This window comes from Perognathus longimembris, chromosome 22, assembly GCF_023159225.1.
Source record: "Perognathus longimembris pacificus isolate PPM17 chromosome 22, ASM2315922v1, whole genome shotgun sequence".
Lineage (NCBI taxonomy): Eukaryota > Metazoa > Chordata > Mammalia > Rodentia > Heteromyidae > Perognathus > Perognathus longimembris.
In genome coordinates, this window is record NC_063182.1 from 34,048,966 (window position 1) to 34,063,832 (window position 14,867).

At 33.4% G+C, this 14,867-nt stretch overlaps 1 protein-coding gene across 1 annotated transcript in view; it reads right to left on the reverse strand.

Moving 5' to 3' along the window:
* Nucleotides 1-14,867, reverse strand: part of Fbxl17 (F-box and leucine rich repeat protein 17) — a 408,585-nt gene that overhangs the window by 267,707 nt on the left and 126,011 nt on the right. Inside the window, exon 6 of the mRNA XM_048331058.1 lies at nt 12,492-12,622. Within this exon, the coding sequence (XP_048187015.1) occupies nt 12,492-12,622 (131 nt within the window). The remainder of the gene's footprint in view (nt 1-12,491; nt 12,623-14,867) is intronic.

Consider the following 14,867-nt stretch of genomic DNA (forward strand, 5'->3'; position numbering starts at 1 on the left):
CCTAACTTGACAACAAAGGAAAAGGTAGTGGATACTTAGTAGTATGAAATAACTGGGGATGGGGAGGGACAGCAGTGCTAGAGTACTGTTCTTTCTAGGTATGCTCTCTCCTTGAGCCACACACCCAACTCAAAACTACTTTTAATATATGTAAAACCCACAGACTTATATTTGCATAGTTACAAATCTACATTCACACCATCCCCTTTAAACTCAGGCTCTTAGAACAACAGAGGAGCTGCCTTTTTCTCCCATGTATGACTTCATGAATATACAAGATTAAACAGTAACACTTGAAAATGGAAAGAGATATCGGTTGTTTTACTGTAATATTTACTTGATTTGATCATTTTAATTCATTATAGTGATGTCGTAATGCTATTTACCTAGCACTTGTATTCAACAGAATCCATGGTAGGTTTGGCTGCTTAGTGCCACATCTGTATTTTGTAACTCTGAATGATCTATTAGAGCAGTGTAATAGCTAGAAAAGTGCAGGAGCCTTGCGGCCACACAGATCTAGCTATCATCTTCAAAAAGACACTTTAAAACTCTATGCTTCACACTACTTAATCTACAAGTCAGGATATAATGATGCCCTTGTCAGAGATTAATGTGATCATTAAATAAGATAATGGATGTTTAAAAAAACTCTAGACAACTACTTAGTACCTTAGACTTATAAAATGGTAAACAAAGAGTGACAACAAAGTCACTATCTTACTCATCAACTGCTGTATAATAAACCAAATTAAAACTGAATAGCTTAAAATTTAACTTTTATTTGCTACATTTTTTGTGAGCCAATAATATGACCTGGACTCAGCTAAATTTCAAATCTGAGGTTTCAAAACATAATTCCTACCATATCACAAAGTCAGCCAAGACTGTAATGAGACAGAGGGTCAGAGTCCATTGCTGATAGAAAACCAGGCAATGTCACCCTGAACAAAAGACATATATAAACAAGAAAAATCTGTGGCCATAACTCACAATTTTCAACAGTCAACAAGATATACAAGAGTTTTATAGTATCTATACTATCTTTTAACTATAATTACAGAATTCAAGACTTGACAAGCAATAATACTCACTTGCATTTCTCTATTACTCTGACAGATTGCTAAAGTGCAAAGATTCAAAACTATCATCGACTGATATTATCATTTAGGTTTTTTAGTTTGGTGGTTAGACTTTGTGTGGTTAGGCTTCCTGTTCTATATTGACATAATAAATGAATTTATTTCTACTTAATTTAATACACATACCTTTAACAAGTAGCTTTCAAATGGAACACGCCATAGAAAAGGCATTATCAAGAAACCTGGATTGAGTATGTGGAAATTACAAAATCTACAAGAGAATATAAACTCATATATAATATATTTTAAAACCATAAAAATAGGATTGCAAAAAAATACATCTCTATATTCATTTTTATGAAAATGATCCCTAGAGAAAAATTTAGTTTTGTAATCCAATTAGCCATATACACTAGAGAATTAATCATGTACTCACTGGCTTATGTATGAAACTGTAACACCTCTGTACATCACTTTGCCAATAAAGAAATAGAAAAAAAAAAGTAATAACAAATCAGAGTTATTTTTGTAAACTGTTTTTGTTAATAAATAAAAAGTAAAGTGCTAAGAGAAAACTTAATTCTTAATTTATTACATCAAATCTCATTTTACGGAATGTAACTCTAAATTTCTTGTCATGATCACAAAGTCAGAAAGTCACAATATGATCATTGCTACCTGACTTCCTTTAATACGTGTGTTAAAGGAAAACTTCAGTAAGCTAAAACTTCATTAATAAAGCCCAAGCCCCCAGGACAATCCAATCTATTTGCTAATTTGAACGACTGCATGGTATAGAATATGCCACTAACCACTACATAAGAATCCCTCCTTGTTGGAAGAAATAATTGCTTATAGTTTCACAATATGTTGAAGAAATAAACAGTTAGATGTTTCTAAATGATAATTGAGGATTAAAGATAACCTTATGTCATAGTACTAGAATAATCCATTCCTTAAATTATATTAATAAAACTTTGTATCTAAAATAATCTTATTCTGTTTATTTTACATTATTTTGTTTTTGTACATTTATTACATATACTATATGTTTACATGGACTAGTTATTACTTTTAAAAACTTGTGACTATTTTAATGTTTTAATTATATTGCTTACTAATCTTAATTGCAAGGATTTCAGAAGACAGTTTTAGAGTACATCTTGAACAAACAGAAAAGCAATTAGCCTGCATTAATCGCTCTGCTGGTGTGATCTACAGTGGGCATGCTTGGTAGGTTTGAAACTCTTGACAGTGCTTTCACAACCTGGTGTTCTGATGACATTTTAAGTCACTTTTTCACTACAGCAATTAGCCAAGTAATTGCTGTAATGTGAACTGGCCTTAATCAGAATGTTTAGGTGCATAGTAGCAATTAATCAAATATTAAACATACATTTAGAGCATCACTTACAAGTACTATAAGTAGAGCTAAGGAAAAATTTAAAATACTTTCTCAAACAGCCAAGAAGCAAATAAAATCTGTAACTATCTCTTTCACTTCTTTTCAATTAATATTAAGCACCATTATAGAGGAAAGGTAAGTAAAATTCCTGGTTATTCATTTAAAAGTATATCAAAGCCTCTAATAAAAGAACATAAACCAAATTACTAAACTGGACAAATGGTATTTTATTGTTCACTATGGAAAGGTACAGGTTCTGAAGATAAATAGAAAGCAGTAGATAATGCAAATTCTATCTGATTCCAGACAACGAAATTAAATCTTTCCTTTGTTAAGTATCAACTTTGTTCAGAAATACATAAATCTGGGACAAAGGAGGCATCGGAACCACTCTCTGGATTTTAGCTAAAGTTTTGAATTTTAAAAGCAGATTTATCCAGTCGACAAAAGCATCATTACGATTCTTCCAATACACATGTATTAAATTCCTTCTATGAGCAGGGTTCTATGTGAGGTGAGGAAGCCCGGGTGGGAATAAGGAGGGTAAAGTTAAAAGGACCAAAGGCCTCCTTACAATAAGAGAGATTTGTCAACAACACATACAGTCACATAACAGAGTGATGTGTCACAGATGCACAGAGACAGCAACATGATGTAAGGCTTCGTTAAAATATGTATTATTATTTCCTCTTCTCTTAACCGTAAAGGAATTCATACGTGTTTTAAGAGAAATTATTAGTAGGAGCACAACTGTAATTACTATTATAACAGTTTGATTTTTGTACAGTAATTTTATACTGTCTTAAACATTTATTTTATCACTTGAAGGATGATATACAAAACACCTTTCCATTTTCATGAGGCAAAAGGATTCAAAGTATCCTGTCATACTTCATGTCTTCTAGAAGCACCTTTCTTTTCTTAATTTCTGAGAGGATTGTCACACAGAAAATAGCCTTATACATTCATGTCAGGTATGCCATTTTTAATTATTAACAATAAAGTTCTAGCAGTTTCTTCTCTGGTTAAACATGTAGGTGCCTATCTTCTAAAGTATTTCTTTATGCCACTGTTCATAAAGTATTTTAGGCTGACATAAAATCCCTTGCAGTAAATTAATAACTAATCACAGGAGATATTTATCATCTCAAGCCTTCTACAAGGAAATTGTCAGATTTAATCATCTTTCTCATATTTTCATTATTTACTGGGCTTCATTTATCATACATTTTAAAATCTGACAACAATGAGTTATTCTATTTACCATAGCTGGTTTAAGGAAATAAGGATAAGCCAATTTCTGGGAGAATTAGGGGTGTGTAGGGATATTAAAATTTGTATAGTCAATAAATTATCATTTTTTTCAATGAATAAAGATTTTCTCTATTCTTTTTTATTTAAGAACAGATATAGAGTTAAGAAGCCAACAAAACTTCTTGCTGATAGGTCTGCATGTCAAATGATTCTCATTCCTATTCTATAATTTGTTCACAAATTCCAATTTATATTATGGAAAATATTTTTTTAAGTCCTGAAAATAGGGCTGGCATTGTAACTCAGTGACACAGCACATGCTTAACATGAGGAAATGCCTAGGTTCACACACACACACACACACACACACACACACACACACACACACACACACACCCAAGTCCTACAAAGTAAATAACTGCTGCATTCACTCACCTTTACATTGCCTATAAAATGCAAATGCAGTAGTTATAATTAAAGAGCATATCCAGGAGCAGCCCCATATGACTCAAGAGAATTTGTTAATTATCACTACTTATAGAAATGTTCACTTATGCATGATTTCTCAGTATGTAGTAAGGACAATGTAGAAGTTAAAAATACCATTAGATGTTAAAGCTATAACAAAAATTCACATTTTACACTAGGTATGGAAAAATAAATAAGTCAAAGTCAATCACCAAAAAATCAGTTTCCTTCCAGTCTCTAAAACTGGATCAAAAACTCAAAGCAAACTAAGATATATGTATCTCCAAATTTTCCTTTCAAGTGGTTTTAGTAGGTTAAATACTCTGTTGGTACATGTAAATTAATGTTCCTTTCAGAGTAAGAATTGTAAATAGAAGTACTGAAATAATCAATAGCAGAACTGGTAGTAGTCAATGTTGTTCACTACCCAAACAACTGATAAAATTCCTTTAAACATATGAATAATCTAACTGAAGATAAATGTATAAACCATTTCATCAGAGAAACTTCACCTTTTTAAAAGGATATTTTAATTATGTGAAAAATCATATATTATAGAAAAAGAATGGCAGTTACAGAAGAAGATTGGCTATGGTAATAATTTCTAAGCAAAGGTATTAAAACCACTGAAACTGAATTCATTCCAAGTTGAAAGTTAACTTATTCAAAGTATATATTTTCCTTTCATTTGCAATTATTAAGTAGATTTTTTGAAATCGGACAAGAGATGTTCATAGAAAATGAAATATGATTTTTAAAAATTAATCAATACATATTAAAATAAGTGCCTACTTAAATTTTATTTTTAAAATTCTATGTGAGACTGTGATTTTAGACAAAAACTTAAGATTTTCCACTTTTCCTCAAGACCATCTTAAGAAATGAAGCGTATTTACAAATGTGATCGTCTAGAAAATTTACTAAAACCTACAACTCTATACATATAGTAAAATATCCTTTTTTTCAACTTTTAGATGTAGATAATATTAGAGTATCCAGTATCGGACTATCACATATGTCTCATGTCTGAGATTAGATGACTATATCATTTATCATGCAAACCAGGACATTTTGGATTTACAAAGAGCATGAATTTACAACAGCATGAATGTAAAACATGATAGAATGAATGCAATGGGATGTCCTGGCAAAACCTAAGGCAGAATGAGGCAAAGGATGATCCACTCCCTACGGGTTCGAGCTAGACTCTGAAAGATGTGAAATGGGTTTTCAGTTCTCACTCCAATGATCTTTCTAACATATCTGGGCCTTAATTCATTTGTTTGAAAAAAATTATTCATTCCCCCTGGTTGTTGTAGAGATAACATGAGGCAGTGTGTATAAACCCAAAAAAGTGTCCAGAAAAAAAATGTAGTAAATGGAGGTTATAATTAGTTATTGCTCCAGAAATATAGAAAAGAGGAGGGGGATTTTATACTGTGACCTAACTAGCACTACAAAACCAATCACAGTTTTAAAAAGTAGGCCTGCTGGATAGAAAGACACAGAACATATCATTTTTTATACACAATAATTATTCCAACCTTACTACCCTTCCTGGTCTTACAAATAAACTTGAATATATGAATTTAAAAAGTGTCTAAAACATCTCAAACTGAAATCACTTGTGCAAAAAGACTCCCAAGTTCTCCTAAAACTCAATAAGAACATTGTTCTTTATGCAAAAGTCTGATAAATATTAAATATACACAAAACTATTTTAGCATTTTATGAAATATGTTAAAATTCAATTTTATTAGTGCTCTAGTTAATCACCCATTACATTGTTAGGCACTAAAAGTATGCAGACTTCTACATATTATACAAAGATCAGGGCCTATTTCATATCCCACCATGTAGCTCCTTTAATAGTCAAAATCACTACTGTTGTGTGAACAAGAAGTCTGTGTTACCTTCTCTATCCTCAGACCTCTGAGTTCAAGCCCCCTTCCTTCTGCCCCTGCCTCCTCAGAGGGATTCCAGGTACATACCATTGTACCTGACAATACTATTTTTGCCTCTTCTTTCTAAGTTCAGATTTCTACAGGGCAGAAATTGCTCAGACTCCATACTCAATGCACCAAGGTGAGAAGCATTAGTCTCCTCCAGGCCACTTAACTTTAATAAAGAAGCAAAATAATCTCAAACTCAAATGCAACTATGCCTGCTGGATTTAATAGATAGGTTTGTCCCCCTTGGGCAATATTTAAACCTCAGTCTCTAGGAGAATTAAGTAATATTAGGAAACTGAAATGAAATAAAATTCTAAGTCCACTGTGACGTGACATTCACTGGGAGACGGTAGATTATCTAACCCAGTCCTTGAACACTTATAAATACAATATATAGCATATGTTCACAAAACAATTCTTAGAAATAAAACACAATGGGCACTCAGCAAATATTTTATATAACCAACACCTGCTCAAATCCTCTCTGAACTTTATTTCTAAATATCACCGTTTTTTATTGAATCAACGGAAATTTGAAAGAAGAAACAGAATAAACATCCAGAGAAGATCAAGGGAGTTAGAAAAATCTTTATATAAAGCCTCATTGAGTTTTACATGAGCCAGGGTGCTGTCAGTCTCACTGAAGTGGGTGGTGGAGTAATCTGTCACTCAACAACTTTAACTTGTGAAAATCTAAAAGCCTAAAAAGGGCTTTTTCTGTGGGAAAACAGAATAGAAAAAATAGTATTAAGACTTTTATTAGTATTAACAGCAAAGGAATCATGAATCAAATACTACATACTGCCAATGCTCACTTTAAAACAAATGACCTTAGGGCTTGGGGTATTGCTCCATGGTTGAGTGCGCGTTTTTCATGCACAAGGGACTGGGTTTGAGTCTCAAACCAAAACAGGTAACTTTAACTCCATCCTTTAAAATTGATGGGAATTTAGCATTTTACCCTTACAATTCAACACATATAAAATAAAGAGCAAGTCATTTACAATATTTGTTTGCATACTGTGAAAAAGATTTCTCTTTGGGAAGTCTGTCAATGAAAACAAAAACTTCAACTTATTATAAGGTGAATTTCGTCTCCCTTCTAAGTTCCGTCTCTTTTTCCAAGTTCATATGCCTGAAATAACTAAAAACTAATTTCTGTAGTAGAACAATTAACGCACTATATTTTCTTAATGATTTTATCAGACTTAATTTCTTAAGTATGTAATTGTTTTTCATTTCTTTATTGTTAAAGTGATGTACAGAGGGGTTACAGTTTCATATGTAGGCAATGATAATCCATTGATTCCTGGTTATTGGCAGGCTAGATGGAGCATATTTTTGTTCAATCTGAGTGAGTCAAAGGAGTTCATAGAGCAATACTATCAGTCCAGATAGAAGTAAACCTAAGATCAGACTTGTTCACGGTTGTAACTGTATATAATCCAACTGCTAAATACAGGGCTCAGGGTTGGTTTTTACCCTAAAATTGTATTCTGTGGGGACATAGGTTTTTACATACAAAAAAAAAGGAGATTTTCCTATCTGACTGTGAACCTCTAAGATCTGTAAAACAGGGCTTGGACAAGTATGTAATTTAAAATATAAAATATCTAAAAATCTTTACAGTCTAGATTTCAATGAGGGAGGAATTAGTTTGCAGACTGGGTGGGATTCAGATTAGTGATATAAATGAAAATATCATATATGTACTAAAAAAAGTAAAGAACTGGAGAGGGCAGGGGGCTGGTAGCTCGAACCTGCAATCTGAACTACTCAGGAGGCTAAAATCTGAGAATCAGAAAAATGCCAGAAATGGAGCTGTGGTTCAAAGTGGCACAGCATTAGCCTTAAGCCAAAAAGCTCAGGAACAGCATCCAGCACCAGAGTTCAAGCCCCAAAATTAGGAAGGAAAAAAGGAAGGAAGGAAGGGAGGGAGGGAGGGAGGGAGGGAGGGAAGGAAGGAGGGAGGGAGAATTTTCATATGAACTATTCCAATTTTCAAAGTGTTAGCAATTAATTTATTTTCTTCATACTGTATACCCCAGGCAAATAGCTTGTGGACCAATTTGCAACTTCAAATGGTCTTATTTAAAATAAAATATTTATAATTATTTTTCTAAGCATCAATATGCATAAAATAAATAGCAATATATTACAAATGTTATTATGTACTTGATAGAAACTCATTAATAATGACTTTTATATTTTCCAAATTTTAGAGTATACTCTTGAGCCAACAGCGCCCATTATAAATATGTGAGATTCACATGCAAATCATGTTAGAACCATTTACTTGATAACACTTGTGTGGTTTGGTGTTCTCCAATGTGTCAAAGGCATGGTCATTAGTAGGGCAATACTGAATCGGCTGGACCTTTCAGAAGTAGAGACTAGTGGGGGAGGTGGTTAAGTCAGTAGGGGTGGTTCCCTCAAAGAGATTATGATAGTTGTCATGAGACCTCAGTTCCCACAAAAGTGAGTTGTTGATGTTTTAAAAAGCGGTGCTGACACACTGAATCTCTCTCTCTCTGACTTATTGTCTCACCGTGTTATCTGTTTTGTAGGTTCCTTTTATGCCCTTCAACATGAGGATTTTAACAAAGGAAGAACAGAAGGGTATTTCACCTTGGACTTCCAAAACTGGGAACAAAATAAGCTTCTTTTAATCACACATTTCCAGACTCAAGTATTTTCTTTTAGAAATGGAAAATTCTGACTTAGTGTCATTAGCTAGTGAATACTAGAGAATGTTTTACTTTTCTTGCGCTATTATCCTGTCCTGATTTATAAGCAAGATTGGCCAGCTGTCCATGTAAATGATCATTTGATAATGGAACAGAGGTAAAGAATAGAACTAGCTTTCTTTTTTTCAGGACCAAGGTTAAAACTAGAAGATAAGAGGTTACTTCTTTACTAGCACAGATAATATTAAAATGTAGATTCTGTAAAGACTAACTAATATCTATTAGATTTCTTTGGATTCTTACTAGCAAAAAAGTACAAAAGAGCCATTCATTATAAACACTACTATGAAGATAGATAGTAAGAACCATTTAAGGTTTTACATATCATATTTTTGCATTCAAGAGATGTTGCTTTCAGACTCTGCCAAAATACCAAGATCAAACAATGAAAACAGCAAAATATTTATATATAAATAAATGTTCTAATAAACTTAAGAGGTACATAATAACCAAATTTTATCATCACTGAAAGAAGTAGTCAGGGTTCTTATAGTACAAAATATTGGGATTTTATTTTGTATTAAAAAGTAGTAACAGCTGAGCTCTGGTGGCTCACACTTAAAATTCTACTTACTCAGGAGGCTGAGATCTAAGAATTGTAATTCAAAGCCAGCCCAGGCAGGCAGGAAAGTCTATGATTCCCTTATTTCCAACTTATCACAAAAGCTGCAAGTGGAGCTGTAGTTCAAATGGTAGATTGCTCAAGCCTTGAGCAAAACAACTCAGGGACAGAATCCTGGGGCCTGATTTCAAGCTTCATTACTGGTGTGCACGCGCAAACACACAGACTCACAGAGAGCAATGATAAATGTCAAGTTACTGCTATTACTACATTATCTTTCTGAACATGTAAATAATAGTAGTAATGCTGTTACTACTACTACACTATCCTTTTGAACATATAAATAATAATAGTAATGCTGTTCAATTCTCTAAAAACAAGCTTCTAAAAACAAAGATTATGCTTTGGTCACACAGATTCTCAGACCACAAAATGCTAAGAAATATCCTAAGACTTAGGGGCATAGCTCAGTGGCAGAGTACTTGTATGAAGTCCTGAGTTCTATCTCCAGCACCACAACATTTGGGGAGGGATGGGAGAATTTAATTTATAAACAAAAGACCTTAAATTTTAACATACATTTAGATTCTTACCTTCAAACAATGTTCACAGAAAAGTCTTATGCCACCTCAAAAGAGGTGACAGCAAAGACTCAGTGTTCCGCAGTATGAGACACAGAGCCAAATCTTTAGTAGTGGGATAATAATTGCTTCTTGATTGACTGAAGGATAGTAATGATGGACAAATGTAAAACAGAAGCTAAATGATGGGCTAAATGCATTAATGTATTCCAGTGCCCTCTATATGAAAGGTTACTAACCCATCTCAGCTAAGTGCTGAAATTATAAGTCTGATAGGAAGTCCTAGATTTATACCAATATAATTACAAATGTTACTTAGCTTAGTAATACAGTATAGTAAGAACAATGAGATGAGTAATTTAGATGATATTGCAAAGTGAGTTTTAATGTCTGAAACTTCTATTATAGTACATAGGGTAAGTGCAAATGTTGTAATTAAAACGTAAAAGAGAATCTGATCTTTAAATCACTATTGTTCAACATCATTAAAATGCTTGTTTTCTCAATTAATCCAAACTTTTCCATTAAAAATATACTTTCATTCCTTGCAAATAAATCTCTAATGAAACATCAAATCACCATTACAAACAAGGAGGAATAAAAAAGAGCAACAGGTTTGAACAAACCACACAGAGTCTAACAAGAGGAAGAAAAGGCAAAGTGAAGACTGCCTCCTTTATCATTTGTAAATTACCCAGTTATGACTATAAAAGCACTGAAAGAGCTAAAAGACTAAAAATGTCTGAACATACTTATTTAAATTACATAAATTTATGCAAAACATTTACCTATGAGTAAGCCCATATAATCATGAACTGTATCTTATTTTAAAAGTGTAGTATTTTTAAATTCTCAACCTTTTTCTTCACAGGACAGTTATACAAAAAGAATTGTTATATCACAGTTGTAACTACTTTCAACGTGCCATGTGTATCTGTAGCTTCAATTATTGACGATCTTCTTGTATCACCCTCCTGTGGTTGTACCTGCACTATCTCTGTATCTTATCTGAGTATATTGGAAACTGTGAATACTTGTATTAGAACTAGGAAATTGAAAGGGAATACCAAATTTGAGAGACACAGGGTAAAAAAAGACAAACAACTACAAAAGCAATACTTGCAAAACTGTATGGTGTAAATGAACTGAACAATTCATGGGGGGGGGAGGGAAGGGGGAGGGGGGAGGGGGAATGAGGGGCGAGATAACAAACAGTACAAGAAATGTATCCAATGCCTAATGTATGAAACTGTAACCTCCCTGTAATTCAGTTTGATAATAAATACTTTAAAAAAAATTTTAAAAAATTGTGGAATGTGATCATTTTATTGAAGAAAAGTTTTCTACCTTTAATTCAGTGAATCATTAGGAAATTTATCACAATTAAGCTAATGTTGAAAGGTACAATATTTATCTATGTAGTTTACTTGCTAAGTTTACTTGCTAATAAAAAAGGCTTTGTAAAGTTTTAGCATACTTCATATAGGGAATCTTTACTCAAAAACAAATGCTTTTATAAATTATGACCATATCCATCCATTTGTAAACTTTCAAAAATTTTATAGATTAAAGGCTTGAACCTACAATTGCAAAACTACTAGAAGAAAATGTAGGAAAACATTTCATGACATTGGAATATCATGAAGTTTTGGGGACAAGACCACAAAAACAAAAATGCAAAATTAGGCAAAACATAATTAGATTAAAAAACAAATCTCAGCAGGCCAGGTGCCAATGGCTTGTGCCTGTAACAATCCTAGCTACTCAGCAGACTGAGATCCTGAAGCCAGCCAATTCAAAGCCAGTGTGGGCAGAAAATCCACCACACATTTGGAAGAAAAAGGGTTTGTCATTATTTTAAGCAAAGACTTACTTACTATTTCATACATTTTTACACCATATAATCAACTGTTTATCATATAGTTTCCATTTTCAAAATATCTACATTACTATGTAATTTTATTTAATATAATTAAATGTAGTTATAATTAATATATAAGAATGTTTGCATATTTATACATTAACATATTTATATATAAAACAAAATACCATTGATTTTAAAATGCCTAAATATGTAACATTTGAGATAGTTGCTCAGAATCATTTTCCATGATAAATGAAATCAACCACAAAATTGCAAAAATATTAAAATAGACAAATAATATACCCTAGATGGTAACAAAGAAAAAGTAAGCCTATTATGATTTAATGTAATTTTTCAGGCAACACTAGTATTGAAGCACCTAAAAACCTCACTGTACTTACAAGAGAAGCATTAAAAATATACATCCAGATGGTTTTCAAAACTTAAGTATTTCAGTTTGAAAAGACAACTGCATTCAATTTTACTTCACGTTGACATGCCTTATTATAATGGTAATTCGTATTTGCTACATGTTTCCCTCTGAAAAAGAGTTTTTAAGGTGTTAACAATAGTTACCTGTCATTTATAATCCAGTTCAGACAGAGATTGAGAGAGCTAAGATTTTTGCACCTCTTGACTATTTCCATCACAGTTTCATTATCCAGTTCAGTGATATGACGTAGGTCCAAACTCGAAAGGTTTCTCAGCTAGTGATATAAATAAAAGAGTGAAAAGGTAAGTTCTATGTTAGTTTCAAAAACTATAATAATTTGTTATAAGGTTAACTATCACAGTCTAATATCTAAAACACATAACAGTATGAAATCTTTTAATTAAACATTTTCATGTAATATTTTACAAACTATATTAAAATGGGTGTGTAAATCTATGGTAAATACACGTATGAATGAGAGCAAGCATTAATAGATTTCACCGAGACATCATTAAAATCAAATACTTGCAATCTATTATCTGTTTAATGGAGAAACTGTTTAATATTATTAAACGTTCTACAATTAGTAAATTATTTGCTATCAAATATTTATTTTAATGATTATAACCCTACTTACTTTTGTAAAGATTACTTTCCTCCCTCCCCCCCCCCCCCGCCTTTTTTGTGCTGGTTTTGGGGCTTGGACTGAAGACACACTTCCAGAGCCAGCTTTTTACTGAAACCATGAAATCATATAAAACATTTAAGATTTTTTTCTAGGTCCCACATTTCTTATTTCTTCATTTTCTTTCATTCTGTTCTGATGATTTCTGTCTTCTCTGATGTTGGGTCTCCGAAAGCAAGATAAGGATATTATTTTCATAACAGGGTCAGGATCTTAATTATGCTCTTCAAACAGGAACATTGGCAAATGAATTATTTTTGCTAAACTATAGGAAGACAATTATTCTGGAGGCATGTGTTACACTAAATAACACTATACCACCCAGCCAAACATGGCTATGTCCTAAGAGGCAAGACACAAAGAATTTCACAGATATGATTAAAGTTACAGGATCTTGAGATGGAGAGACCATTTCAGATTATCCAAATAGATCCAATCAATAGGAAGAGTCTCTATCCAAATAAAATCTGACAGGTGATGGATGATTCGTGTGAATCATGAAGGAGATTCAACTTGCCTTTTACAAGCAATGGGTTATATATATACAGAAGAGGGGCCAAGGTTCTAAAGATCTAGTGATGACCACTGGCTGACAGTCGATAACAAAGAAATAAGAACTTATAACATTTAAAAAAAAAAGAATTTAGCACTGTGAAAAATCTGAAGGAGAAAAGAGAGAGAGACAGAGAGGGAGAGAGAGAGAGAGAGAGAGAGAGAGAGAGAGAGAGAGAGAGAGAGAGAGAGAGGATTCTTCCTTGAACTTCAAGAAACGACCACAATCCAACCAGCACCTCAACTTTAGTTCATGGAGATTTGTGTCAGACAGACTTGGATATCTAAATCATTGAGATGTTTTAATCTGCTACATGAATAGAAATACATGACCACAACTGGAAAACAGGAAACCGCCTATTCAGAACCTTGTGGGATCTCTCCTAAAACTGGTCTGACATTTCTAGTCTACCGCCAGTCCATTTGAGCTGGGGCAAGTCATCCTAGTAGGAAGCAGACTTGCAGGTACAGCCCAACTGACAAAAGCCTGAGGGCGGTGAAGCGGGTAAATGCATCTGACTCTGTTCAACTGGAATCACAAAAGAAAAACAGACCCTCAGACTGCCATTGTAAATGTGCCGTCCAGAATGATATATTGAATACTTCAAATGTGACTGGTCTGACAGGGGATGTAAGTCTTAAGTATAATTTGATTTAAATTTCTTTACATTTAGTTTTTATACTTGTGTGAAGCGGTGGCTACAATGGCCATTGGAGGATTGAGAAACAAATCTGCCACACACGCAAACCCTCTTTACAACTCAACTCAAAAAAGGGAAGCTACGCAGGCTCACTGCTCTCTGCAGTGTGCCGCAGAACTGTGGTGAGAAATAGAGAACAGCTAACCTATAAATTTAAAGAAGGTCCACAAGAGTAAAACTGCTTTCTAATTGAGCCAGCATGCTTCTGTAATGACTTCTTCCAAGGTCTGAATTCCAACCTTTTGTAAAAAGAGACTGGGAATTGGGCAAGGTGACTCCAGTCTATGTTCCTAGTTTCCTGGGAAGCAAAGGTTCAGACGATGCCAATTCAAGGGCAGCCTAGGCATAAAACGTTAACAGACTCCATCTCAATTAATAGCTGTTATCCCAAGCTACAGGGAAAGCTCGATGGCTAGGTGCAGTGGCACATACTTTTCATCCCTGCAAAATGGGGAAGCAAAAATAGGAGGATCTCAATCCAAGCTAGTCTGGATACTCTATCTTGAAAAGAACTGATGCAAAAGGGACTGAAGGGAGTAACCCAGGGAGTAAAGTGCCTGCTCACCAAGCATTAGGTCCTG